This window comes from Mustela nivalis (genome assembly GCF_964662115.1).
Source record: "Mustela nivalis genome assembly, chromosome: 1".
Lineage (NCBI taxonomy): Eukaryota > Metazoa > Chordata > Mammalia > Carnivora > Mustelidae > Mustela > Mustela nivalis.
Window position 1 is genome coordinate 213,025,383 of NC_139020.1, and position 27,764 is coordinate 213,053,146.

Here is a 27,764-nt window from a genome sequence, read left to right on the forward strand (position 1 = left end):
AGGGTACACTGAGATCTCCAACAAACTCAGGCGGTCCCTTTCCGGCTGTGTTACCTGGGGAAAGTGAATCACATCGGTCAACCTCAGCTTCCTCATCCAAAAAATGGGGAAAATAAACATGAGGTCTCTGAATAATGTAATGAAATAAATCAGAAAACGATATGTTTCTTACCTCCCACGCTAGGAATCGTGGACAGGTGTTGGCCTCAAGGAGCCCAACAAGGCTGGGAGGGGACAGTTTTTCAGGGGACACAGCAAAGGCAGAAAAAGGGACTGGAGTTTGAAGGTAGAGTTGTCACAGTTAGCAAAAACAAAAATAAAAAGGATCCCCAGCTCAATTTGCATTTCAGGTCAACAAGGAATAATTTTTGAACGTAAGTATATCCCAGATATCTAATGGGATATACTTATACCCACCAAATGTATTCCTTATTGACCCGAAATTCAAATTCAAATGGGAACCTCTGTTTAGTCTGGAAGAGTAAGCCTTGGGGGAGACTGAGGAGGTAAGTTGGAAGATTTCCAGGAGGAGGTGGCAGTGCTGCGGAAAAGGAAGTGCTAAGGTCCCGTTCCTTCCCTTCCCCCACCACATGCACATGCGCAGTGGCAAATGTCCTTGATTGCACTTACAGGGAACTGGAGGTGGGGGTTGAGTGCCACATTAGGAAAGATGGTGAGCATGGCTGTTCTCCTTTTGTTGAAAAGATGTTGGGCAAAATCACCAGGACTTTATTTTACTGATCGGAATTGCGTTACATCTCCTTAACCAGGAATATTTCTGCCACGTTGCAGCACTGAAGGCCATTCAGAAGCTCAAGACTACCAGACATTTCTCCCAATGACTTTGGAGCTGTGTGACTTTGGACAACTCACTTTACCTCTCTGAGCTCTATACATCCAAGAACTCACTCCACTCCAGCCACATCAACTTCCCCGCTGCATCTCTCTCCAACTTCCCAAATATAGCCTGCCTCTGGGCCTTTGAACGTGCTGTTTCCCCAGATCTCTAAGTGACTCCCTCCTCTCCTCCCTATTTTGCATTCAGATGCCAGTCTGGGAAGCCTCCCTTGACCGCCCCATTAAAAGTTACACCCCCCCCAAAATCACACCCCACATTCTCCATGCCAGTGTTTTACTTTTCTCAGTGAGCTGACCCATGATGCGTTTCATTCATTTCTCTTCATTACGGTCTGACTCTGCCAACGGCAGTGAGCGCCACAAGGCTGGGATCTCTTTGACCCACTGCTGTGTTCCCAGCACCTAGCACAGCAATAAAAATTGCTGAATGAATGAGGAGGAAAATGAATGCATGAGTAGGAAAAAAGGCCAGCAGCGAATAGGAAATTTTGAACTGTTGTAGCTGATTGCTTTAATCCTTTTGGCGCCTCAAGACTCACCTGAGAATCTGAGTGGCTTCGTGTGGCTGCTTGGATATGAATATTCAGGATGTGAATATTCAGTTTCTTGATGAGCAAAAGCTATGTGGGGTCCGTGGGCACCATACTGAGCGGTGCTGGGGTTCTGGAGCCTCCCCATCATGGCAGAAAGCTCGACTGTATGGGGCGACTGTAACCACTGTCCAAAAAATGCGCTCAGTCACAGACAGACACCAGCTTTTCTTCCATGTTCTTTCTGGAAGTTTCAGAGACCCTGTCCCACCCCGCCCCACCTAATTTAGCAGAAGTGGCACACTGGTGGCTCCTGAGCTGAATATGGCCCCAGTTGGGTTTTATTTGGTCCAGTGGTTTTCTAAAAAGCAGGGCACTTTCTTTAGTCTAGAATCCCAGTGGATGTGGCAATCTCTCTGGGTGGGTCTTCCACAGGGCAACACTCTGCCATGCTGCCAACACTTTGGAGGAAGCATTTGCTTCCTTTTGCCCCCCCCCCCCCCCCGGCGTCTGAGTTTGAGACTTCATTTTATAGACTCAAAGGATAAAGGATGGCGGAAGGGGTGGAATCCAAGCGGTTGCTGCTTCAGGAAGGGGTTGATCCAGGAGTCAGAGATCCAGGAGTTGACCCCAGCACTGCCCTAGGCTGACCGGCTCTGGGCCTCAGTTTCGCCATCTGTAAAGTGGGGATGAGAAAGGAACAGTTTTGGATTAAACGGTGCCACGCAGGTCAGGGGGGTGGAAGGCACTCCGTATCTGTTAACTGCTGCGGCGAAGGCTGCTCATACTGCTGGGTCGAGCTCTGCTCCATCACCTTCCCGTCCAGTGTTGGGGCGTGGCTCCTCACGCGCAGCGGGGCAACGATCTCTCACCACCTCTGGAGAAAAGGGGAACTGGGGGACCCTAGAACTAGGATAGCACCTCCCTGGGCCGAGTTTATAGGACCCCTAGGTCGGGAGGGGGCGCCCTTGGCTGGATCAGGCGTCTTATAGGGGTCCCCCGGCGCGGGGTACCGCGCGGCCCGCAAACGCCATCCGCAAAAGGCTGGCCCTTCCCGGACTTCACTTGTGGCCCAACGTCCCAGACGGAGCGGGGGCGTGGCCCGGCGGCGGGCAGCCTCCCGATACGATTGGTCCTCCGGCCCGTCCTTCCCGAGCGCCCGCCCCCCTGGGTATAAAAGCCTCCCCGGGGCCTGCCCCAGACGGTTTCAGAGCTGCCCGTCGAACTGTGTTCGTGCCGCTGACCGCGGTAAGAGGAGGGGGCCTGATTGCGGTGGGGGGCGAGGTCCGCCGGGCCCCGGGGCGTCCCAGAGGAAGAAGACGGAGGGGAGACCCTTCCTTGGGGCTCTGCGGTCTGGGGAGGGGTCTCCAGCCTGGTTTGAGCTTTCCCGTCTCTTCCCCTAACGCCCCCTCAAAACCAAAACAAAAGAAAAAAGACCTATTTCTGGAGCAGAGTCAAACTTCCAAACTTTCTCTTTTCAGTTTCTGAGACATTCGTTGGAGGCGGGGCGGGGGCGCGTGAAAGAGCCCCCCAAAAGTGGCAGTATGAAGAGGGGGGTAAACCCCCCTCCTAAAACACAGCCTCCCTGAAAAGTCGGCTTGCTTTGCTAACGCAGTTTGGAGGCGAGCCGCAGCCTATCCTGCAGAGGAAATCGGCCCTCCTGGGTCCTCCGGGCGCCCCTGCCCCCCAATCAGGGGGCTTTCTGCCTCGCAAGGACCCCTCCTCGGCAAATGGGTTTGCCGCCCGCTGGACTTAGCTCCTCCCCCCGCCCGAGTTTCTGGTGGGCTCAGCTGACTCTGGGGAGGTCGCGGGCAGACCCCGCCCTCTTCCTTTAGGTGGGTGTGGCTAGAGGATTGCTCAGGGTGGCTGGGAAGGCCTGCTGCCCCTTATCTGAGACCTTGGGACCTTGGTCAGGATTGCTGGAACTGCCGGGCCTGGGACCTTGGTCTCTGGGAACTTTGGAAGTTGGATCCCGGCTGCGGCTGGGCGCCTGCGTGACCGCAACCGGCTCCGGCTAGCTCTCGCTGTGGCCGCTGGAACCAAGTTCAGGCAGCTCGCAGACCCCAAGGACTTTAATGGGATGCTGACATCTGTAGTGGCGGCCCTTGGCTAAACCGGCTCTAGGAGGAATTGATGGGCCAAGGGGATGGGAGAATGGGCCTCCAAGATGCCCAGGGAGGGGTGAGGGGAATAACCGGACTCCTGAAGATAACCAGGGGCCAGTGTGCCGACTTGCTCCGCTTCCTGGCTTGGGGAACTCAGTACCAAGCAGAAGCTCATTCCTGGGTCGCTTCACCTATGTGTGAAATGGTTCTGTTTATTGAACACCTACTATGTGCTAGGTACTGAGCTAAGGACAACGTGTCGCTCTGCCAGTCTGTAGGGACTCTGAGCTAGAAATACACATCCCCATTTTTACAGATGGGGCAAGCAAGGCTCTGAGAGTGGGTGCTGCTTTCCCGAGCTCCCGCTGGGTACTGAGTTGCAAAGCTGGGGTTAGAACCGGTTTGGACTCCAGCACTGGTGCTCTCAAAACCTCAGTTTGCTGGCTTTGGGAGACAGGGCAACATGGCAGCCAGGAGGATGGGCCCCCTTCCTCTAGAAGGAAATGTTCAGACTCAAGGTCAGGGGTTCACAACAGGCTCATCCCAGAATTACCAGAGGAACCAGCCCTGAAGGCAGGTTCTACCTTTAGCTCTTTTGTGCAGGTGAGAGGGCTGAGGCCAGGGAAGGGGAGGTTCCTTGCTCAACAGGGTACACCATGGGCGGAGCTTGGACTCCTGCGGTCTGTAGTCTGATGAGGGTTTACCCGTGTCCTCCCACCTGTCCAGGAAAATGGGACACACCTGCGGTGTTTCCTTTAGTACCTTGCAAACGAGAGCATGAGCCTCTCCTGGGAGCCTCCCTTATCCTGCCTTCCCTCCTGAGTCTCACCTGATAGGTCTGTCATAGGATTTTCTTAAGCAGTTTGTGGGGTGTTTTGTTTTTAATGCTTAACCTTTTTTTTTTTTTTTGAACCGGTAATACTATCTGCCTGGCTCAGAAGTCAGAGGCTTTGTCCTGTCCACCTGATCTGCCCTGAAAGGTGGCCACTGTTAACAGTTTCCGATGTCTAAAGATCCTGGGCAAACAAAGCACAGGTTTTCGCCCTGTGTGCGGTATTCGTCTCAGAGTATCCCGGTCCAGCCAGTGACGTGTAGGTCTCTACGCCGTGGCCACTGCACTGGGATGCATCCTTGTTTTCTCTAGGCCCTCCTTCGGGGGAACCAGGTTGTTTCCATGCTCTGGTTGTGGCCGACACAGGGGCCCACGCCTCTGCCCACATGACCGTACAGGTGTGGGATCATCCCCTCAAGGTTTCCAGGTCACAGGGACGATGGCTCTTGAGAGCAGGTAGCCACTGGCAAATGGTTGTCCGTGGAGGTGTTGGGCCACAGGTGTCTCCCCGAAGTACTGACCTGACCGTGTGAAGCCCTTGGAGTTGACCCTGGAGGCGTGGCTCCGAAATCCGCTTCATCAGCAGCGCCTGAGTGCTGGTTAGGGCCCCAGACTCCCTGCCCCACCTGGCCCCGCATGGGGGCTCACAGGTGATCAAGAATGTTGGGGGGGCGGGCTCTGTGAAATAGGGGAGGGGTCAGAGGGCAGCCATGAACTTGCACTTTCTCCTGGAGGGAGGGATGGTACCCTCACAGCCCATCTGTGCACCCCAGGGCCTGCTTCACAGAACCATGTCTACCAACGGGACAGAAGCCACCGCCACCACCCAGGCGACAGGAGAAGAACCGGTCCAGCAGGTGAGGGAAGGCAGGGACCCGTGGGGTGAGGCTCCCCACACCAGGGTGGCGGGGAGCTGCTGGCAGCATGTGGGTGGGGGTGGGCAACAGATCTCTTTTGGCGGCTGAGGGCGAGCCATCACACAGACCCCGGACAGGTGGGGGCAGGGACAGAACGGGGAATCCCGAAGGCTCTGGGGGAGATCTGGGGTCCGCTCGGAAACCGCCGCCGGCCTCCCGCCCCCACTGCTGTCCTGTCCGCAGGTGCTTAGAGCGTCATCCTAGGAAATCAGCCCCCGTTATCTGCCCCCTTCACAGCTTCCGAACAACTATGTATAATTCATAAATAACACGACGAACATGTCATTTGCATATGATAAATGACATGACCTTGGGAAGGGTCCTGCCTCGGGGTTTTTCGTCAACTACCAAGTTCCACAGCCATCAGCACCAAACACTGTTAGGACATTCCTCCCTCCAAAGAGACCCTGCCCCGTCAGCACTCCCTCCTCGGTCCTCCTCCTCCCCAGCAAGGGCGCATCGGCTGTCTGGCTCCATGGGGTTGCCTGTTCTGGACGTTTCAAATGGAATCCGGCCAGCTGAGACCTCTTTGTGCCTGGCTTCTCTCAATGAGCGTGTTTTGGGGGTTTATCTGCCTTGTAGCGGGTGTCAGTGCTTCATTCCTTTCTTAAAATTGTGGTAAAATAACACACAACCAAAAAAAAACTTACATTTTTTTTTAGAAGATTTACTTATTTGACAGATCACAAGTAGGCAGAGAGGGAGGCAGAGAGAGAGAGGGGGAAGCAGGCTCCCTGCTGAGCAGAGAGCCCGATGAGGGGCTCGATCCCAGGACCCTGAGATCATGACCCAAGCCGAAGGCAGCGGCTTAACCCACTGAGCCACCCAGGTGCCCGAGGCTGTGGATTTTTAAAAGCAAACTTAGAACCACCTGTTCTCTAATCCCCTCACCCAGCGATGGGCATCTGGGCTGTCTCCACTTCTGGCCGCTCAGAACGAGGCTGCGGGAACATTCATGTGCACGTTTCCTGTCCCAGGTTAGATGCCTGAAAGTGGGCTTGCTGGATTGGAGGGGAGACATCGGACTAACCCCTGTGAGGCCTCGGGCCAGGGGTAAAGGCCAGGCAGCTGGCCTGAGTCCATCTCAAGTTCGTGACTGTAGGTGACTTACTCTTTCCGTGCCTCAGTTAACCCTTCCATAAAATGGGTGAACACTCCCTATCTCCAAGGGCTGCCGATTGAGTGAGGTCACACACAAGCTGTCCACACATCCCCTGTGAGTTGAGGCTTCTGCCGGCACCTTCCCACGAGTGATCTCTGCGATTCCTACTGGACAGGCATGATTCCCCATGTGATGGGTGGGGAAACTGAGCCTCAGAAGGGCTGTCTTGACTCTGTTCCGCTCTTACAGTATCAATGAACAGGAGTGGCCGTGTAGTATTAAAGCTTTATTTGTAGAACCAGCCAGCAATGGAATATTAGCCCCATAAAGGAATAAAGCACTGACCTCTTCCACGATGTGGAGGGACCCCCGGGGACACGGAGCGGAGGGAGAGCAGCCAGACCCAGAAGGACCCATCCCGCAGGACCCCACTCCCAGCATGGTGGACCGCGTGACCACCATGCCCCTCATCAGCTCCACCTGCAACATCGTGTCGTCCCCAGAGGAGTCCTGTCCACACAGACAGGAGATAGTGGGAGCCAAGGCTGGTGCAGGGGTTGGAGAGCCTGTGCTTCATGGGGACAGAGTCTCAGTTTGGGGAGATGGAAAGTTCTGGAGACAGAGAGTGGGGGTGGCTCTAGGACAGCGTGAGTGTGCTTCATGCTGCTGAGCTCTGCACTGAAAATGGTTAAGACGGTAAGTTTTATATGTAGTTTACCACAGTTAAAAAAAAAATTTAAACACTGATAGGCGCTGGCCCGGGCATGGACCCCGAGCCCACGACGTTCAGGGAGAGAACCAGACACAGAAGGCCACACGGGGTGTGAGTCCATGTGTGTGACACGCCCAGAACAGGCTCCTCCTCGGACAGGAAGGGGGCTGGGGGCGGGGAGAACGAGGAGAGACCATTTTCTTGGAGTGATGGCAAAGTTCTAGAGTTAGCCACAGCCATTGTATAACCTAATGAAAATACTAAAAACCTTGGAACCGTGCGTTATCAAATGGTGGCATTAATGATCTGTGAACTCGATTCAGCTGTTAGGAAAAACCGGACAAGGATAAGAAGATCAGGTGTGGGCCCGGTGGGCTGTAGCTTGTCGACCCGGGGGTAGACCCGGAGCCCCGTGAGAGCCGGGCTCTTGGCTCCCCGCGGCACGCGATGGGGGTCAAGTGCGCGTTCAGACAGAGGAGAGGCAAGGCTAGGGTAGAGGACGCGCCCATGGGGCAACCTCGAAGCAGTGGCTTGTGCAACCACTGGGGATGCAGGGCAAGCCTGAGCTGAGGCGTGGCCTGGCCGGGAGTGAACTCAACAGTGGCGCCCCACCCCCACCCCGCCCGGAGCCCCAGGCCCAGCCCGCTGAGCCGCTTGTCCCCACAGCCCAGCGTGGTGGACCGCGTGACCACCATGCCCCTCATCAGCTCCACCTGCAACATCGTGTCGGCCGCCTACACCTCCACCAAGGAGAGCCACCCCCACGTCAAGACTGTGTGTGACGCGGCCGAGAGGGGCGTGAAGACCCTCACTGCGGCGGCCGTCAGCGGGGCCCAGCCCATCCTCTCCAGGCTGGAGCCACAGAGTGAGTGACGCCCCAGGGAGCCTGGGACCCACCTCCTTGGCTGTTCGGAGTGGGGTGGGGGGTGTCTGCCCCACCCCTGGCCCTGTTCCCCCAAAGCAGCACCCTCCGGCCTTCCGGGCCCCGACGGGTGCACACATGCAGTGACTGCCGATTCCTGTCCTGTCGCGTGTAGTCGCATCGGCCAGTGAATACGCCCACAGGGGTCTGGACAAGCTGGAGGAGAACCTGCCCATCCTGCAGCAGCACACGGAGAAGGTAACTGAGCTCCGCCATCAGGAGCCGGTGGGGACGGAGGCTCCGCGGGGGTGGGGGGCCTCCTGGGCTCCTCTCATAGATTAGACACATGTGACTGCTCCTCCCTGACCCTTCTTCAGTCTGTCCCCACCCCCACCTCGAATCTACTCCCCACTGGGCCGCTGGAGGAGTGATCGAAACCCCAGCCAGATCTCTTCAAACCCCCATGTGTCTGTCCCGCTTCCAACCCCACCAGCCTCTGCACTCTGTTCAGGAACATCCGTACCCAGGTAGACAGGACACACACTCCGGCTGTCTCCCACCAGAGAGTGCCTGCCTTGTGGAACTTTGATTCAGGGGAGGCCTGGGGAAGCAAATACAGTAAATGCTTCTGCCCCAGTCCTACCCCAGGCCCTTTGCATGTGCACTAACTCCTTCATGAACCAGACTTTCAGGTCTCTGTTCAAATCCTACCTCTTCAGCGGGCTTCCCTTCCCTCTTAAAGAAGGTCCTTCTAGCTCAGCTCTGTTGAGAACTGTCTCCGATGTCTATGTTCTTTCTCTGCACCATCCAGTATGGAAACCGCCAGGTATATGTGGCTACGGAGCACTCAGAGTGTGGCTGGTGTCACTGAGGAACTCAGTTGGCAATTTTAAATAGCAGCCTGTGGCCTGTGGCCAGCATCTCTCTAGCATGCCATGGACAGCTTCCCTGAGCCGTGAGTCACATACCACACAATGAGCTAATTGAAAGTCTACAACTCAATGGTTCTAGTATATTCATGTTGTGTAACCATCACCACCCATTTTAGAACATTTCGTCACCCCAAAAGAAACCCCATATCCCTTAGCTGTTAATCTTCTTCCTGCCAAATACTCCTGGCAACCACCATCTCCTTCCCGTCCATGGAGGGGCCTGTTCTGGGCGTGTCACATGCGTGGACTCACAGCCCTCCCTGAGCATTGTGGGCTCGGGGTCCGTCTCCAGGGGGAGTGCCTGTCCGCAGCCGAGTGACAGTCCTGTGCATGGGGGACACGTTGTGTGTATCTGTTCATCTGCTGATGGGCGTTTAGGTTGTCCCTACTTCGGGGCTGTTTGAATATCGCTGGACGTTTGTGCACCAGTTACATGAATCCTCTTAGAACAGAAAAATTGTCTTTTTGCACAGCTCTAATTGCACAGCTCTGTGGCATGAAGCCCACTCACACCGTCCTGCACCACCCCCAACCTCCGTCTCCAGAACTTTCCATCTCCCCACACGGAGACTCTGTCCCCACGAAGCATGGACTCCCCACCCCCTGCCCCAGCCCCGGCTCCCACCCTCTCACTGTCTGCGTGGACGGGACTTCTCCGGGGCCCTCCTGGGAGTGGGGTCCTGCGGGACGGGTCCTTCTGGGTCTGGCTCTGCTCGCTGAGCCCCGTGTCCTTAGGGCCCCTCCACATGGTGGCAGGTGGCAGGGTCCCTTCCTTTCTGAGGCTGAACAATATTCCGGAGTGTGGATGGACCTTGTTTTTTCCCTCGCACCTGTCAGCGGATTGCTTCCACCCTGTGGGGCTTGGGAGTCGCGCTGAGAGGTGGGCTGAACGGGGGCGTCCCAGTTGTGTGGGCCTGTGGGGCTCCCTGCCACCCCAGGGCTTTTTAACTGCGTGTTTGTCCTCCCGAGTGGGGGAGGGCCAGGCTGCTTGGTGGCTGTCTGGGGCCCACCATCTAGCGTGGGGCACAGTAGATGCTTAATCTCCACGTTCGCCTCGTGGGACACATGGCCAACGCTCTTCGTGTCCGGCTGTCTCCCACCAGAATTCAGTGGTGCGGCTGCCCTGATTCTCCCGGGCTCTGTCCCCAGTGCCCCCCCCCCCAGCCCCGGATAGTGGGCGCCTCCTGTCGGCCGGAGACTGCCCTACACCACATCCCCCAGAGGCCGACCCCACCTGCTCATGCAGGACTTGGTGCAGGGGGGACGGGGGTCTCCCCAGCAAAGGCCATGGAGAGGCTCGGTGGGCTTGGAAGGTGGAAACTGCCCAGTTCACAGAAGGCTGGAGAAGCTTCCCTGCAGAGCCAGCTCCTTGGAGCCGGGCGCTTGCGAGAATTTCTCATGTCCTGTTGTTGCCACCCCACGAGGCCAGCATTCCTTCCGTTTATAGAAGGGATGAGCTGGGGTGAAGCTCTCCAAGGTCGACTGGCAGAGCTGCTCCCAGCTCAGAGGCGCTGTGCTCTCTGGACTCCTGTGATGTCACCTCTGCCCCAGGGTCACCCCAGGAGGAGGCAGTGCTCCCGGGTTCTGCCAGATGCGTGGTGTGGTCAGCTGGGGGACAGCCCCAGTGGCCACCTTTTCCACCCCGAGGAAACGAATTCCCGTGGACATGGGAGGTCTAGGTGTTCCGAGGGGTGCCAGCTGCCCCCCGAGAAGGGTGGGAATGGGGGTGGTGGTGTGGTTTTGGGCTTAGCGGAGAGCTGTCCGCCTGGCGGTCTGCTCAGAGGCTTAAGACTGGAGCCTCAGGTGCGGGTCCGCGAACACCCACTGTGTGCGGCAGCCTCTTCGGCGATCCCAGGGCCATTCTCGGGCGGCAGGTCCGGCCCAGCACCTGCTGTGCTAAATACAGTTTTCATCACACGTGGACACACCCATGCATTTCGATGTTCAGAGCGGCTTTTACTCTACAAGGGGCAGAGTTAAGTCGTTGACACGGAGGTGGCCAGCCTGCCCAGCTAAACTCTTTCCTACGTGGCCCATCTCCGGAGAAGGTTACCAACCCTGTGACTACGCTGCTGCTAACCCAGGTCAGGGGCAGTGGAGTCAAAGTACCAGGTTAACATCCAGGTTCTGCCTTTGGGCCCAGACACCCCTTGCCGAGACAGCTGCTTAGCCCCCCCAGCCTCAGTTTCTTGTCCGAGGAATGGGTACGTGCCTTCCTCTTAGGGCTTTATAGGGCAGAAGCGGGTCCATCCTCTGAAGGCTCAGAGCAGCGCCCGTCTCCTATGGAGTGTTGGTTTTTACCGTTTTAACGCAAGCAGGAATAAATCCACAAGCGCGGTGACCTTTTGGGGCATAGAGCCCCATTTGCCGTGCGGAGTTGAAGGTGGTTCCTGTGTTCTGCTGGGAGTTCACGGAGCCAAATTTTAGACACCTGCTCGCATCCTCTGTGTCGCTTTGCTTTTGCTCGGGGTGCCTCTGCCCGGGTTCTCTGGGGGGCAGGGGCTCCCCGCCCACCTCTTCGCCCCCATGTGTGTCCCCAGATGTGTCCCCAGACACTGCCCAGCATCCCCTGGGGGCAGAATCACCCTAGATGAGAGCCACTGTCCTAAGGGAGTTGGCCCCAGATGGTCCCTCCCACCAGGATTAGGGTTCTCCGCGCGGGACGGGGCGGTCACCTCCGGGGCTGTCTTAGTCTCTTCTGCCCCACGATGGAGCCCTTGAGCCAAGCACTGATCTAACCCATCGTGCCCGTCTCCTGAGCCGCTGACCCAGGAACTTCCTGTTCCCCCATCCCAGAGGCCAGAAGTTCCAGAAGGGTAGCTGCTTCCTCTGGAGGCCCCTGCTTCACTCCCAGACTCCCGGCCTTGCCTGGCCTCCCCTCTGTGTCCTAGTCTCTCTCTGAAGACCTTCTCTTCAGATAATCACATTCTGTGGTCCTGGGGATCAGGGTCCAATGCACAGTCCCCTGTAACACTGTGGGTAAAGAAATGGAAGCACAGAGAGGTAGACTGAGTTGCCTGAGGCCACACAGCCAGGACCTAGCAAACCAGGATTCACCCCAGGCTCCAGCGCTCAATGTCTTCACTGCCGGGTCGCATGTTGACCCTTGGGAGTCACCCAGAAACTGGAACTCCTCCTTTTGGGGTCCTTGGAGGCTGGGGTGCAGGGGTGGGGGTCCTCAGAGAGGACAGAGATGCTGACGCTGCCTCTGTTGTAGGTTCTAGCCGACACCAAGGAGCTCGTCTCCTCCAAGGTGTCGGGGGCCCGAGAAGCCGTGTCCAGCGCCAAGGACACCGTGGCCACGCGAGTGACGGGGGCGGTTGACGTGACCCGGGGTGCTGTGCAGACTGGTGTGGATGCGACCAAGTCCGTGGTGACCAGCGGCGTCCAGTCGGTCATGGGCTCCCGTGTGGGCCAGATGGTGCTGAGCGGGGTGGACACGGCGCTGGGCAAGTCGGAGGAGTGGGTGGACAACCACCTGCCCATGACGGATGCTGAGCTGGGTGAGTGCAGCCCTTGTGCCCGGACGCCTCCGCCCCTGCCAGACCTCCCCCCACCACACACCCAGCTGGGGTCTGTCCCTCTGTGCCATCTCAACCCTGCCACCTCTCCCTCAGATTTGCTGTAGCCCCTTGTCAGTGCCCCCTGGACCAGTGAGTGCAGTGGCCTCCTCCCTGGCCCCCAATGTCTGTTCTCCTTGAAGCAACCACTAGAGGGCCCCTGTGAGCACCAGAGCCTGGTTTTGTCCTCCTGCCCACAGCCCTTGGGGTCTCCCACCTCCTGTTGGGTAGAAACCCAAGTCCTCCCCACGAACCCCACCTATGCACTTATCTACCTCCCCTTCTTCATTCTGCTCCAGCCATACTGACTCGTTGCTGATCCTGACCATGCTCCCACCCCAGGGCCTTTGCACCAGCTGTTCCCCTCCACTGGGAGCATTCTTCCCCTAGACACCCTTCCACCTCCAGCTCTGCTCAGATGCCACCTCCCCAGTGAAGCTCAGATCGCCCCTTCCCTTGTCCAGACTGTGTCTTGAGGCCTGCCCCCGTCCCCTCCTGGCTGGGCTCTGTTTTTTCTCTCCAGCACTCGTCATCAGCCCCACAAAGCAGCTGCGCACTGTCTTGGTCGCTGCTGCGTGCCACGTCTAGAATGGGGCCTGGCACTCAGCAGGCATTCAGACTCTTCTCTGTCACCCCCCCCCACCCTTGCCCCAGGCATGCATTTGTCCATTCGGATGTTCCTTGAATATCAGCTGTGTGGCCAAGTCCTGGGGACACCACAGTGGACAGAATTCTGCCCTCCGGGAACTCATAGTATAAAATACAAGGAAAGCAGGCTAAAGGAGAGATTTCGAGGGGAGAGGAATGGGTAGATGTTTCTGAGGAGGTAACACGACCACAAATGCAGCAAGCGAATGAGCTAGGTAGCTACGTGGATGTCAGGTTGGAGAGGAGTAGCAATACCAAGGTCCTGGGGCAGGACCTGCTTGGTGGGTTAGAGGAATAGCAAGGCAGAGTGGGCAGTGGGAGTTGGGCAGGGGAACAGGGCAGGTCGTGCACGGCCTAGGGAATCCAGGGAAGGACTTGGTTTTACCCCAGGGAGGTGGGAGTCCTGGAGGGCTGTGGGCAGAGGCCCCAGGACCTGACTTGTGTGCCCATGGGTGCCCTCTGGTGGCCTCTGTGAGGAGGGCAGCCTGGGGTTTGAGGGCAGGACGGGGACCAGCGCTGGGCTCCTGCTGGTGTGGTGGGGACTGGTCCAGGTGGAGGCAGGAATAGATAGACAAACCGGGGATGAAACTGTTGAGACAAAGCAGTGTCCTGTGTGGCCCACCATTGGCTCTCGTACCCGTGGCTCTTGGACTTTGGCCACGCCGCGGTGCAGACTCTGGTGCCCACAGCCGTGAGGGCCCGCGGGGCTGCGTGTGAACTAGACGCCACACTCCATCCGACTTTGGCCAGACTGGGTTGGTTTGGATAAGGAGCCAGACATTTGGAACAATTGGAAGGAGCTGCAGGACAGATCAGATTGTGGGATTCCTGCCGGCAGCACCGTGGGCATTCGGAGCCGGGCCATTCTTCGTCGGGGTGTCCTGGGTGCTGGGCGGGGGTGGAGCAGCGTCCCTGGCCCCACCTCCTCGATTCCCGGAGCACCCCCAGGGCGACCAGGACAGGCGTCCCCAGACACCGCCCTGCAGCCCCTCCCGGGTGAAATGCCCTGCTTCCCCTGGACCTTCGCGCAGAGGGAATCGTGTGGTTCCGTGGTGGGTGAGCACCTCCGCCTCGGTCTCGACTTCCTCGTTGGACTGGGATTGGGATAACAAGATGTCGCTCCTCTGAGTGCCCCTTCTGTCTCCGGTAGCTGGAAAATTGTCTTGGAGGGAGTTGTCTGGGGCGGCTTGGATGAGCCCAGGTGCAAGTTGTGGAGGAAAAGCAGGGCAGGTGGCTGGCTTCCCCCCTTTATTTTGTTATTTATTTATTTAAAGATTTTGTTTATTTATTTGATAGAGAGCGAGAGAGGGAACACAAGCAGGGGGAGAGGGAGGAGGGAGCCAGAGGCAGGCACGTAAGGACTGAGCCCCCAGGCGCCCCTCCCCGGCTATTTATTTTGGCATCACGGGCTGGTTTGCCAGCCTCGCCCACTGTCAGTTGTGCGTGTTCAGGTTATGGGTGTGGGTGCAAAGATTCACAGGACATATTCCAATCCTACACACACGCTTTATTGACCTTTCTCTTGTCCCACTACTTTTGGCTGCTCAGAGACCCCCGTCGAGTTGGCTCGGAGTGTCCATGATTCTCCCTGGGAATCTTGCAGGGAACGGGGTGGTCCTTTGCTCTCCGGAGAAACTTGATGTCTCAGGCGGGCTGGGGATTTAAAGCCCTGAGACGTGTGGCTTGAGCATGGCATGTCACTTGTCCTTTGAAGGTCCAGAACCCAACCCCAAGCCTCTCAAAGGAAGGGCGCTGCTGGCCCGTGGTCGGTGCTGAAGCCAGGCAGAACCAGCTGTGGGTCTCTGCCCCTGAAGGCAGGGGGAGAAGGCAGGGTCTGCTTGGAGGACGATCCTGTGCCAGGCTGGGGGGGCCACTGCAGAGAACAGATCCTTCTGACCAGCCCTGCTTTTGTGTTGGTTCCTTGTTTCTGTGGGGTGAGGGTGAAATCATTGTACGTAGGGGTGCTTGTGGTTTTGGGGGGTGACGGGTGTCTGGGGGGAACGTATGAGCTTCATTCTTTTTAAATGTCATCGTGAAATGATTCTTCCATGGCATCCTCTTCCCCAGCCGACTGACTGGTCAGACTACCTCCAGGCTGCATCTGACCTACCACTCGCATTTGTAAATAAAGTTTTATTGGCACACAGCCACACGCATTTACATGCATGTGGTCTGTGAGTGTTTTTGCATTGAGGTGTGGTATAACTGCCTGCAAAGACCAAAACACAGACTGTCTGGCTGCATACAGAAAAAGTTCAGTGATCCCTGGGTTATGTTCTGGAAGTATGTTCTTCTGGAATTTGTAATGTTCATAGAAACAACTGAAATCCCCGGATTGAAGGCTTACCTTGATTGAGCAACAGGTCAATGACTGCCTGTGGGATTTTGTTCTTCCCATCTTTTGTTTCTGGAACAGTGGCTGGCCAAAAGAGATGCAGAGCTAGAACTAGGTGGCTACGTGGAACGCTTACTTCCCAGAGAGCCAGGCTCTTCCTGCCTGACTGGGGGCACATCTGTGGTGCCCTGGCCCCATGTTCCTTAGTATGTATTTGATACACTTTTCAAAATCAGCATTTTCAGATTCTTTTTTTTTTTTTTAAGATTTTATTTATTTATTTGACAGAGAGAGATCACAAGTAGGCAGAGAGGCAGGCAGAGAGAGAGAGAGGAGGAAGCAGGCTCCCTGCCGAGCAGAGAGCCCGATGCGGGACTCAATCCCAGGACCGGGGAGATCATGACCTGAGTTGAAGGCAGCGGCTTAACCCACTGAGCCACCCAGGCGCCCTTCAGATTCTTTTAGAAAGGAAACTTTAGCACATACGGAAAACGGGACCCCATACCATCTGCTATAAATTGGTCACACAAACACCTAATGTTCATTTGGGTTCTTTTTTTCAGTATGAGGTCCAGATGTCACAATTCAGACAGCTCTGACTCTGGTGGTCGTAGGGAAGGGGGAACTGAGGCTTATTGGCAAAATCACTTTGGTGTAGAGCAGGGAGTGGCAGATGTTTTCTTAACCAGATGGTAAATATTTTTGGCTTTTGGGGACAGTTAGTCTGCTGCAACTAGTTAAGTCTGCTGTAAACACAGAAGCACAGAGGAGAGGTACATGAATGGGTGTGATTGTGTGCCAATAAAACTTTGTTTATAGAGACAGGTGACATTCGGCCTGGGGGCCGCAGTCTGCAGACCCCTTGCTCTAGGGCATTAGTCAGGAGGTCTGGAGTCAAATCCTTATCTGGTTATTTACAGAAGTCAAGCTTGTACCTACTCTGTTAAAGTTTGAAAGGAGAAGACCCGCTAGGATAAAATCAGGATGCGCAGTTTCCATCCTGCCCTGTTGCAATGACACGGGCTCTCTCTGGACTAGATAGTCCTTCCTTTACCTGCTGTTAAGACAGTTCTCATGTGGCTCAGACCTGCCCCTGGCAAGTATTGGGGTTAAGAACCTGGTGTCAGGAGGCCTGGCTTCAAATCCTGACTTGCCACTGCCTGGCTGCAGGACCTCGGGAAGTCACTTCCCCTGCAAGTCCCTGTTTCCTCGTCTGTAAAAACGGGGTAACGGTGCCTCCCTTATGGAGTTGTTGTTTAAAGAGAAGAGTGGAGGAAGCACCTAGAACCTTGTGAAAGGTCGGCCATGTAATAGGTGCGGGGTGCTAATACAGGACTGGCCAGCTTTTTTCTGCAAAGGAGCAGATTGTGAATATTTCAGTGTCCACAGGCCAAGAGGCCACTAACTCCACCACTGTAGTTTGAAAGCGGGTGTAGATGTATATAACTGATCTGCAGAGCTGTGCTCCAGCGTGGTGCAAAACCGGAGGCTGAGCGGATGTGCCCGAGGGCCTTGGTTTGCAGACTCACACGCTTAATCCTGGCCACATCGGTTCCCAGCATACCCATCTCGCAGATGGGGAAAGCTAAGGCCGGGGACTCTGGTGCAAGGCTTCCCAGCTTGCGCGGCAGCCCTTGGACGGAGAACCCTCAGCAGCTAGCTTGTGGGCAAGCCTGCGCTGGCCACGAACCTATGTGTGCGCCCCGCCTCAGCGCCCCCACCGCGAGCCAGAGCTGCGTGGGCTGCCGCCACCGCCTCCCGGCCTTGACGCGGCCTCTCGTGCTTCCTCCCCGCAGCCCGCCTCGCCACGTCCCTGGAGGGCTTCGACATCGCGTCGGTGCAGCAGCAGCGGCAGGAGCAGAGCTACTTCGTGCGCCTGGGCTCCCTGTCGGAGCGGCTGCGCCAGCGGGCCTACGCGCACTCGCTGGGCAAGCTGCAGCTCACGCGCCAGCGCGCGCAGGAGGCCCTGGTGCAGCTGGCGCAGGCGCTCAGCCTGGTGAGCCCCCACCCCCACCCCCACCCCTGTGCATCTCCCGCACACCTGGACCGGTTGGAGGGGGGCGGGGCGATAGGGACTGTCTGCCAGCTTGGGGGTGGGGCTGGGGGGTGGTGTGTGTCAGGGCTCCAGCATAGGAATTGGGGGGATGCAGTTCAGCCCACGACTGCGGGACCGGCCGGCGGAGGCCCTCCCAGCTGTGGTCCGAGGGACCAGCGGGCGGCAAGAGCATGAACCCCTGAGCGTGAGATGCGTTTTGGTGGCAGTTCCGTTTAAAGCCCCCAAATCGCCCGTTTTTAAGCGTAGGGTTTGGGGAGTTTTACAAGTAGAAACAGACACGTAACCAGCACCGCAGTCCAGATGTGGGATGGATGCCATCATCCGGGAAGGTCCTCTCCGCTGTCACATCCTGCCCCCGCCCAGAGCTCTGTCCCTTCTGGAAAGAGCTGAGTTCCTGCCGCCTGCCTCTTCGCTTAGCCGCCTCCGCTCAGCGCTCACCCCTCTGTCAGTTTCTGATTGGGGTAAACCACACACAGCGTTAAAGGTGCCATCCTAAGCATTTCCAGTGCACAGCTCGGTGGGGCATGAAGCACACTCACACTCATGCAATCATCCTCACCCTCCGTTTCCAGAACATTCCATCTCCCCACACGGAGACTGTCCCCATGAAGCACGGACTCCCCCACCCCTTGACCCAGCCCCGGCTCCCACCCTTTTCTCTCTGTGCAGAGGGGATTCTTCTGGGGACCTCCTGGGAGTGGGGTCCTGCAGGATGGGTCCTTCTACGTCTTTCTGCTCTTACTGAGCCCCATGTCCTCCGGGTCCCTCCACATCGTGGTGGCAGGGGTGAGGGTCCCTTCTTTTTTTTTTTTTTTTAAGATTTTATTTATTTATTTGACAGAGAGAGATCACAAGCAGGCAGAGAGAGAGGGGGAAGCAGGCTCCCTGCTAAGCAGAGAGCCCGATGCGGGACTCGATCCCAGGACCCTGGGATCATGACCTGAGCCGAAGGCAGCGGCTTAACCCACTGAGCCACCCAGGCGCCCCGGGTCCCTTCTTTTTTAGGGCTGAAGAACATTGCACTGGAGCACTTTAAGGTCCTGCCTGTGTTCTTCCCGCTGACATTCTGTTGGCCAGAGTCAGTCCTGTGGCCCCGGCCCAGGTGTAAGAATTCCGTCAGGTTCCCCTTGTGCCAGACAGACCGGTAGGAGCTACAGAGCATTTTGGCCACTTCTTGCACGCACGATGGTGATGAAACCGTAGCCGTGCAAAGCCTCTGTGAGAACATTATCCCTCCCGCCTTCCTCGCCTTCGCAGATCAGCTCATTTTGGATAGGAGGAGGGCGCTGTGGCTGTTCCTGGGATGTGCACGGGGCTCTGCCGGCCCTGGTCAGGTGCTGGAGGCAGTCACTCTCCTGTGTCCGGCTCTCACTCTCTCTCTCTCTCCTTGTTCTCCTGTCCCAGATGGAAAACTTCAAGCAAGGAGTCGATCAGAAGCTGGTGGAGGGCCAGGAGAAACTACACCAGATGTGGCTCAGCTGGAACCAGAAGGAGCTCCAGGGCACGGAGGCGAACCCGGCCAAACTAGAGGTACCAGCCTGGGGGACACATGGGGTGCTTAGGGCACTGACTTCCCTCTCCATGCCCCTGCTGGATGGACTTACCTGCGTGGAATACTTTCTGTATCCTCTCCTCCCATTTACTGCCTTCAGGACACACCAGCACCTCCTCCAGGAAGCCTACCTAGATTTCCTCTCTTGGGTGTGAGTGTTGCTTTTGAACTGTGATACACTTGATAGTGATGTCTCTGAACCTGCCAAAATTCTAAGCCACATCTCTTTCACCTTCTCCCTTATTCCGGTGTCACTGAGCCCTCCCTACTCCCCTGCCTGGCTCCTTGTGACGACTCCTCACTAACGTCCTGTGGTCCGTCCCATCCGTCCCAGGTGTTGGCCTCTCCTGCCGCGCCCCTTCACCGCCTCTGCCGTCGCTCGTGGACACTTCCCTTGAGTCAACACCTTACGTGACTCTCGTGCCCCATTGTGAACGTCCCTCGGTCTCCGGGTTTGTGGGGTGGGGGGAGGGGGGAGGAGCCACCTGCTCCGTGGGGTTGAGGTTTCTTTGGGGGGAGTGATGGAATGTTCTGGAGGTGGAGGTGGTGGTTTGCACAACCTTGCGAATATATGAGAAATTACGGAATTGCACACTTAAAAGGGCGAATTCTCTGATCTGTGTTAACACTCCCGTGTAAAAAAGTTGAGTTCCTTTGTCACGAACACACAGCGTTACACATCGATGTTCCAACAGGTAGCACCAATATCGGTGCACACGGTTAGCCTTCAGACCCAAACCACCCAAAACCGTCTCCCTTTCCCCCACTGCTGTGGGCGGCCCCAGGAGCTGTGGATGTTGACTCTGGTCGGCACCTCCCCGCCACGTTCAAGTCCAGAGCACTCTGTCACAGGTGCGGGCAAAGTCCTGCCGCCCAGCCTGCCCTCTTCCCTGAATGGGGGAGGGAGGTTAAGGTCCCAATTTGCACATGGACATTGCGGTCCTTCGCAGCACGTACGACTTCTGCCTAGAAGGTTCTCCCAGACCTCTTTTTTAAAAACAACAGAAAAACTTTAAAAGTGGAGATTAAAAAGTGCAGTGTCTTATACTTAAGAAAAAAAGTTTTACAGAGATACAATTCACAGACTCGAAAGCCCCCCATCTGTACAATTCAGTGGTTTTTAGTGTATTTGCAGGGTTGTGAGACCGTCCCTGTGACCCGTTTGGAACATTCCCGCCAACCGGAAAGGAGATCTTGCCCCCATCAGTAGTCACTTTCCCCTCCCCGGCCCCTGGCCCCATGAGCGCCCTTCCTGTCCGTGGAGAGCCTGCTCTGGGCTTATCACACCAGTGGACTCACTCCTGTGTCTGTGTCTGGTTCCCTCCCTGCGCGTTGTGGGCTCAGGGTCCGTCCCCAGGGCCGCATATGTGGGTGCCTCGCTTGTGCCCGCAGCTGTGGGACACACCCGTGCGTGGGTGGGTCAAGTGTTTTTACCCCTTTACCAGATGATGGACGTACAGGTGGTCTCCACTTTGCCTCCTGTGGACAGTGCCTTATGAACCAGTCTTGTACGGATGTGTGTTTCTGATTTTCTTGGGTGGGGGGATTCCTAGGAGGGGAGTTGCTGGACTATTGGCAACTCGGAGGTTGGACAGTTACAAGGACCACCAGGCTGTTTTCCAAAGTGACCGCACCACCAGCCACGTCCGGGGGCCCCGGTCCTCCCCGTCTTCGCCAACACCTATCACTTCTAGATCCCGCTGGTCCTCGTGGGCTCGAGGTGACGCCTCCTGGCGGGCCTGCTCCCGTTTCCCCGACGGCTGGCAGAGTTGAACCTGCCTGTGCTGGTTGGCCGCTGCTGACCGCCTGTGGAAAGATGCCTCCGCCTCTTTCCCACTTTGGTACCTCGGTCGCGTGGTTCCAGACTCAGAAGAGCTGGTGTCCCAGACCACCGCAGGGAAGGGCTCCTGGGAGGTCGGTGGGAGAAGCCTCTCCCGGTGCCGGCTTGGGCTCCAGCTGCCCCCAGCGCGCTCGGTCCTGATCGGCCGCCCCTTCTCAGCAGGTGGAGACCCGGACGCTCACCATGTTCCGCGACGTCACACAGCAGCTGCAGAGCACCTGCGCCTCGCTGGGCTCCAGCATCCAGGGGCTGCCCAGCCACGTGAAGGACCAGGTGCAGCAGGCCCGCCGCCACGTGGAGGACCTCCAGGCCACCTTCGCGGGCATCCATTCCTTCCAGGACCTTTCCGGCGCGATCCTGACGCAGAGCCGGGAGCAGGTGGCCAAGGCCCGAGAAGCCCTTGACCACATGGTTGAGTACGTGGCCCAGAACACGCCCATCACGTGGCTGGTGGGACCCTTCGCCCCGGGTATCGTTGAGAAACCCCCAGAAGAGAAGAAGTAGGACGGGCAGGAGGAGGCGGAGGGACTTAGTCTCCCTCGGAGGGGCCGGCCCGAGCCCTGCGCCCGCGCCCGCCCCCTCCCCCCCAGCCCATCTCAGCTGCCACCTGGGAAGCGGGAAACTGACCCGTCCTTCCTCCCCCTCCCTGCGCTCAGAGGCAGCACGGCCTGAGCCTCACCTCCTCGGTCATCGGGGAAGTTTCCAGAAAAAAAAAAAAATGCTTTTTAGGAGGTCCTCCGTCTCCCTGGTTTCTTTTTTCTTAAAAAACCGGGGACAGATTTCTTCTACCCCAGCCTCCTTTTCTAAATCACACCCCTGGATAGCAGCCTTTAACTAACAGGCTCGGGACTTCTGGCCTCCGAAGTGGGGCATGGGATGGAGGCAGAGCTGCTGTGGCCCGTCCTAGAGCAGATGGGGGCTGAGATGGGCCTGACTGGCTGTAGGAGCTGGAGGCTTCAGCATTGCCTTAATAAATTTTACCTGCAGCTAAGTGTGGGCCGTGTGCACGTGTGTGTGTGTGCGCGCGTGCTGACTCACACGTGTTCCCCAAGAGCTGGGCAGTGCAGGGGTCTCTGTATGGCCTTCTTGGCCCCTCCCCTGCTCTGCTCACAAGCATGTGAACTGGACCGGGCCAGATCGGGGGCGGGGCTCCAGGGTTCATCTCCCCCACCCTGAGCTTTGCCCCCTGTGCCATGTCCTGGGGCATCTGGCAGAAGCAGAAGGCCGGCTGCTTTTCCTAGACCTTCCTAGGTGATGGGGGCGAGGGGGTGTGGCAAGTGGCCCCCCAAAGATGGCCACGTCCCGATGCCCAGGATCTGTTGACTATGGTCCCTCAGGTGGCGGTGGGGACTGTGGAGATGGGGGCAGGATGGTCCTGATGATTGGGTGGGGGCCTTCCCGTCATCATGAGGTTCCTTATGAGCGGGAGGGCGGGTCGGAGAGGGTGAGGACAGAGGCAGAGGTCAGGATTTGAGATGGGCGGGTGTTCTCTCCACCCTGAAGATGGGGGAAGGATCTCGGGCCTGGAGAAGCGGGAGAAGTCAGGGAAGCGGGATCCCCCCCACCCTGAGCATCTAGAAGGATCCAGTCCTGCCAACACCCTGGTCTTAGCCCCGTAAGGCTCATTTCAGACTTCTGACCTCCAGAACTGGGCGGGGACAGGTGTGTGGTGTTCCCAGCCTCTGAGCCGGCCTGCCTTGTTGGAGCCGCCCCTGGAGACTCGTCCCGGACCAGGGAACTCCTGGTTGCCCCCGGACAGACCCCAGCTCGGAGATTTCCGGAAGTTCCGTCCCCTTCTGTGCCTGGCTGTGTGCCCACTGCCGTGCTCACATCTCCTTAGAAAACGCTGCAACCGAATCCTTCCGTCGTGCCCACTCTGGCCCACAGCTGTTCCACGTGTGTCACACACCAACCCTCTTAATCACCTCCGCTCTGCGGGTTAGGTGTCGCAGCTTTACAGACAAAGGGCCGGGAGCACACTGCCGGGTAGGGACTTGCCTTTCTCAGTGTGACCCTGACGGCAGAGTCCTGCTCCTGTCCCTTGCACGCTTCCGAGGACGGGCATCCTGTGCTCTAGCTTGGGATGGGGCATGGATGTACCAGCCCGCTCCCTGCTCCCCTTGCGAGTGACCCTCTAGCCTTAGGGTGATCACCCGAGGCCAGCTTCTCCCAGACCTGGAGCAAAGATTGCGGAGGACGGCGTGTTTGAATAACCTGGTACTTAGGTTTTCTTTGGGTCTCCCCCACAGCACCGGTGACATTGGGGCTGAGTTGCTTTTCTGGGGGCCACCTTGGGCACCTTGCCCCACACTTGATGTCAAGGGCACTGCCCCTCCCTCAAGTGGTGACCACCACGGGTGTCCTCAGATGCGGACGCCTGGGAAGAACCACCAAGTCATCTGGCTTCGCCAACACTTTTTCTTTTTTTGTCTTTTTTGCTTTAATGAGTCCCCAAGATTCCCCATACAGGCCCCCTAATCTGTCAGGGAGCAAATCTCTTTCCGCACCTAACAGCGCCAAGCCAGCATTGGGTGTGGCTGGGAGCCGGGCACTGCTCTGAGCCCCCAGGTGCAGCCCCTGGCCGATGTCCCAGCACTGAGCTTCCCATTTTGTGGATGGGGAAACTGAGGCAGGTAGTAGTCCAATCGTTTCCTCGAAGTCTCCCGGTCAGTAAGGGTCTGGCAGGCGGGTCTGAGCCCTTGTCTTCCTGTGTGCGTCCCCGACTTGCGCGAGGATATCAGCAGATGGGCTGCCCCCCAACCCAGTCCTCCGTGGCTCCCTCCGCAAATGGGGTGTACTGGTTAGCTCTTGCTTTGTGACAAGTCAGCACTAACTTCGTGGCTTTAAAAACGTTCTCTCCCATTCTCTCACAAAGTCATCGTGATGTCGTTACGGGACCGTTGCTTGTCATGGGTGTCATCTGTTATGTCGGTTCCCGTTCCAACGGATGAGAGACTGAAGGCTTTTCTTTATGTTAAAAAAAAAAAAAAAAAAAGTAATGTTGATAGTCCTGGGGTAAAATAAAGGGGGAAGTAGGAGGTGGGAGGGGCTTGTCTTTTGCAAACTCTGGGCTCTTGGTGTGTCAAATGTGGGGGGACGCGGGTGGCCAGGCTGCCAGTGGGGAGGGCGGAGGGAGGGATGAGGTACGGGGGAAGGCAAGACAGGTCTCCTGTACACTTGATCTTGACCTTGCCTTTTTCCTGGAGGTTGGGGATTCTCTGAGCAGCTTTGCACTCTCCTTGGTCTCCCCCGTTAGGAGCTGGACCCTCTGGGGTCTTAAATGCTCCTCTCGCCTGCTTCGCTCACTCCAGCAACTCGTCCAGGAAACATACGAGAAGATCCCAGCCTGGCTTGGGGAGACCTTAGAGAGCAGCGTATAATGACGTGGGTTCTGTAAATTTCAGCTCTGCCCCTTTCCATGGGACTCGACCTGGTCACCTCTCTGAGCCTCAGTAGAGTGGGTATGAAAAGCCTCCTCCACGGTGCCTGGGTGGCTCAGTTGGTTAAGCATCTGCCTTCTGCTCGGGTCATGATCCCAGAGTCCCCGGGATGGAGTCCTGCGGCGTCAGGCTCACTGCCTGATCGCTTCTCCCTCTGCCCCTCACCCCACTCTCCTGCTCACACATTCACTCTTAAATAAATAAAATCTTAAAAAAAAAAAAGCCTCTGCCTGGTGGATTGAAGGGGCTTGGCACAGTCCCTTTGTCACCTGAGACCCCCCATGCTCACTGTTCTTAATGCCTCATGTGTGTTTGGACCTACGTAAAGTAGATGGTCAAAAGAGTTGGTGTTTCTGCTTTTCCTGGATCTGAAGATTAAATATTGTGGGTGGAGGGTGGAAGTTGGTGAGGGGGGATTGAAAGGTACAGATCCGGGTGGCTCAGTGGGTTAAAGCCTCTGCTTTCCACTCAGGTCATGATCCCAGGGTCCTGGGATCGAGCCCCGCATCGGGCTCTCCATTCAGCAGGGAGCCTGCTTCCCCCTCTCTCTCTGCCTACTTGTGATCTCTGCCTGTCAAATACATGAATAAATCTTAAAAAAAAAAAAAAGAAAGAAGAAAGGTACAGATCCCAGATAGAAAAGAAATCAGTCCCGGGAATGTAACAACACTGTATCGTAAACTTCAAAGTTGGTAAGAGGGTAGACCTGAACTCTTCCCATCACAAGAGAAACAACTGGCCAGGACAGACACGTACTAGACTACTGGCCACTAGACTTATGTGCAACATAGACCCCTATCAAATCATCATGTTCTCCACCTAAAAGGACTACTGTGCTTTCTTCCAAGTAGTATCTTAATTTAAAAAAAAAAAGGTGCAACATTTTGGGGCAATATGAGAATAAGCAGATGCAATCACAAATTCAAAATTAGATACACACCAGAAAACCTGCCTCTCAAACTTGGTGTGAATACTTTCTACCTGCAGTTGCTGTGCAAAATGACTTAGACCCAAAGCGCAAATTCTCACAAGCCAAAGGGCTATTTGTTCGCTTGTGTGTTTGCCTGGCCCGTGAGCTCAGAAAAGTTTACTTTTTCCTTTATTTATTTAAGTAAGTTCTACCCCCAATAGGGGGTTTGAACTTGTAACCGCCAGATCAAGAGTCCTCTACTGAGCCTGCCAGGTGCCCCAGAAAAGTTTTCTTTTTTTTTTTTTTTAAGATTTTATTTATTTATTTATTTGAGAGATCACAAGTAGGCAGAGAGGCAGGCAGGGAAAGGGGGAAAGCAGGCTCCCTGTCCCATGTGGGCCTCGATCCCAGGACCCTGAGACCATGACCTGAGCCGAATGCAGAGGCTTAACCCACTGAGCCACCCAGGCTTCCCCAAAAGTTTTCATTTTTAAAGGGTGTTAAAGCAAACAAAAATATGCAACAAAGACTGCCCCCAATGCCTAAAATACTACCTGACCCTTTATAGGGAAAGCTTGCCAGCCCCTGCTTGACCCCTTCCTGTCATGTCTTACTGCTTAGACAAGAATATTTTTCCCAGTACTTAAAAGCTGCAGTGTGTTTCACGCTCATGTTACTAGGGCTAAGGGTAACAGTGGCGGTTTGGGGGGGGGCGGGAAAAAATGCTTGGTGCTGGTGCAGTGGGATGGCCCGGTACAATGTCTGTCCCCGACCAAGACACAGGCGTGAGGAGGGGGATTGAGGGTCTCCCCAGCCCCACTAGAGAACTAAAATGACCCTCTATGCTTTCTCATCAGCAAAGTCAGATGCTGTCACCTTCTCCCAGGGCTCTGGGTTTGGACAAACGTTTACAAAACTTTACTTAAAAAACAACCTGGGAGAAACAAAAACAAAACAACCTGGGACACCTTCCTTATTCTAGCACTCTTGTTCTGAGTTGATACCCAAGCCCGGTGTGGTCAGATGTCCACATAAAGGACCTCAAATGTTCATGGCCATTTTATTCTTAATAGTCTCAAACTCAACTTTATATCCAAAACAGAGTAGACAAATAAATGGGGAGAGACTCGTATCGTGGAATATTACGCAGCAAAGAACATGGATAAATTACCAATCTTGAAAATATGAAAATAAAGACATGCCTACTGGCTCAGTTGGTGGGGCTGGGATCTCTTGATCTTGGGGTCATAAGCTCAAGCCCCACACTGGGTGTGGAGTCTAAATAAATAAAATATTTTGTTTAAATCAAATATTTGCTTAAAAAGAAAAACCTTAAAAAGTTAATTAAGAGAAACCTCATCTAGAATGGAGTCAGAGGGGCGCCTGGGTGGTTCAGTGAATTAAAGCCTCTGCCTTCGGCTCAGGTTATGTTCCCAGGATCCTGGGATTGAGCCCAGCATTGGGCTCTCTGCTCAGCGGGGAGCCTGCTTCCTCCTCTTTCTGCCTGCCTCTCTGCTTACTTGTGATCTCTTTCTCTGTCCAATAAATAAATAAAATCTTTTAAAAAAAACCTATGTGTCTTTAAAAAAAAAAAAAGTAGAATGGAGTCAGAAAACCCAGAAAGGGGGAGCACTCACATAGGAAGGTTGGGCAGAAATAAGCCTACTTTACTACTCCCACAGGAGAAAGATTTTCTCTGCCCAGCAACAGCCCAGCCAGCCAATGAGGAACCACCACCACTCAGCCAATGAGAGACCACCACAACTCCGTGAGATGCCATTCTCCAGGTGACTTCTCCTCCTCCAATGGACTTTGCCACAAAGCATTCCCTCCCAGCTTCCTCCTCCCCTTTGTTCTCTGGACTTGGCTATGATTTGCTATGTCTGGCCATCCGAAATTGCGATTCCTCTGCTATCCCTGAATAAGCTCGTTTTGCGGGTAAAATAAGTGGCTGTTTCATTTCTTAAGGTCCAGAGCCACATCATGGGTGAAACTTACAGGAGCCATATTGAGCAAAAGAAACCAGACCCACGAGAACCCAGACTCTGATTCCGTGTTAGCGAAGTTCCAAAACACAAGCTCGGCTATGGTGAAAGAAATCAGGCGAGCGTTGCCCATGGAGATTTCCAGGGTCTGGAAATGACGCACGTGTGTCTCAACCTGCATGTTGGCCACCGGGAGTGTATATGGATGTGAAAGTCCACGGAGCCGTCCGGTCGAAATTTACACTCTTTAGGGTCTACAATTTCTCCTTCAATACAAATTCTGAAGGAGAAAGCAACATGAGGAGGTGATGGCGGAAATGAGCCCTTGTGTTCACTTCCTGTGGGAGTGTAAGTGGAGAGTGCTAATTTGGAGAAGAGTTGGGCAGTATTTAGTAAGAGTGAGAATGTATGTTCTCCAAGTCTGGGGAGAAGTCTTGAGAAGTTCCCCTTCTCCACAGCCATCCTAGAGAAACCCCGCCCCCTGAGTCCCGCAAGCCTCTCATCCACACCACCAGGCAGGTGCTGTTAACATCTCCAGGTTACAGGGGAGGGAAACTGAGGCACAATTCAGAGGGCTCACCCTCAGCC

At 55.8% G+C, this 27,764-nt stretch overlaps 1 protein-coding gene across 2 annotated transcripts; it reads left to right on the forward strand.

The window, feature by feature from the left end:
• Positions 1–1,880: 1,880 nt before the first annotated feature.
• Positions 1,881–21,576, forward strand: PLIN3 (perilipin 3). Of its 2 annotated transcripts, none has more exons than XM_082744098.1 (8): positions 1,881–2,636; positions 5,099–5,182; positions 7,723–7,921; positions 8,094–8,176; positions 12,068–12,353; positions 17,190–17,389; positions 18,854–18,979; positions 21,001–21,576. In XM_082744098.1, the coding sequence occupies exons 2-8, from the start codon at positions 5,117–5,119 to the stop codon at positions 21,343–21,345; spliced, it is 1,305 nt and encodes a 434-aa protein (XP_082600224.1). In that variant the 5' UTR covers positions 1,881–2,636; positions 5,099–5,116; the 3' UTR covers positions 21,346–21,576. The 2 variants fall into 2 exon arrangements, with proteins under 2 accessions (XP_082600224.1, XP_082600225.1); XM_082744099.1 differs by having other exon boundaries at positions 2,530–2,636; positions 21,004–21,576.
• Positions 21,577–27,764: the final 6,188 nt, after the last annotated feature.

Bases quoted from the DNA above. Each gene is read 5' to 3' on its own strand.
- PLIN3 (XM_082744098.1), top strand. From the start codon at position 5,117: ATGTCTACCAACGGGACAGAAGCCACCGCCACCACCCAGGCGACAGGA. The intron at 5,183-7,722 runs GTGAGGGAAGGC...TTGTCCCCACAG, and splicing joins GAGAAGAACCGGTCCAGCAG to CCCAGCGTGGTGGACCGCGT. The intron at 17,390-18,853 runs GTGAGCCCCCAC...CTCCTGTCCCAG, and splicing joins TGGCGCAGGCGCTCAGCCTG to ATGGAAAACTTCAAGCAAGG.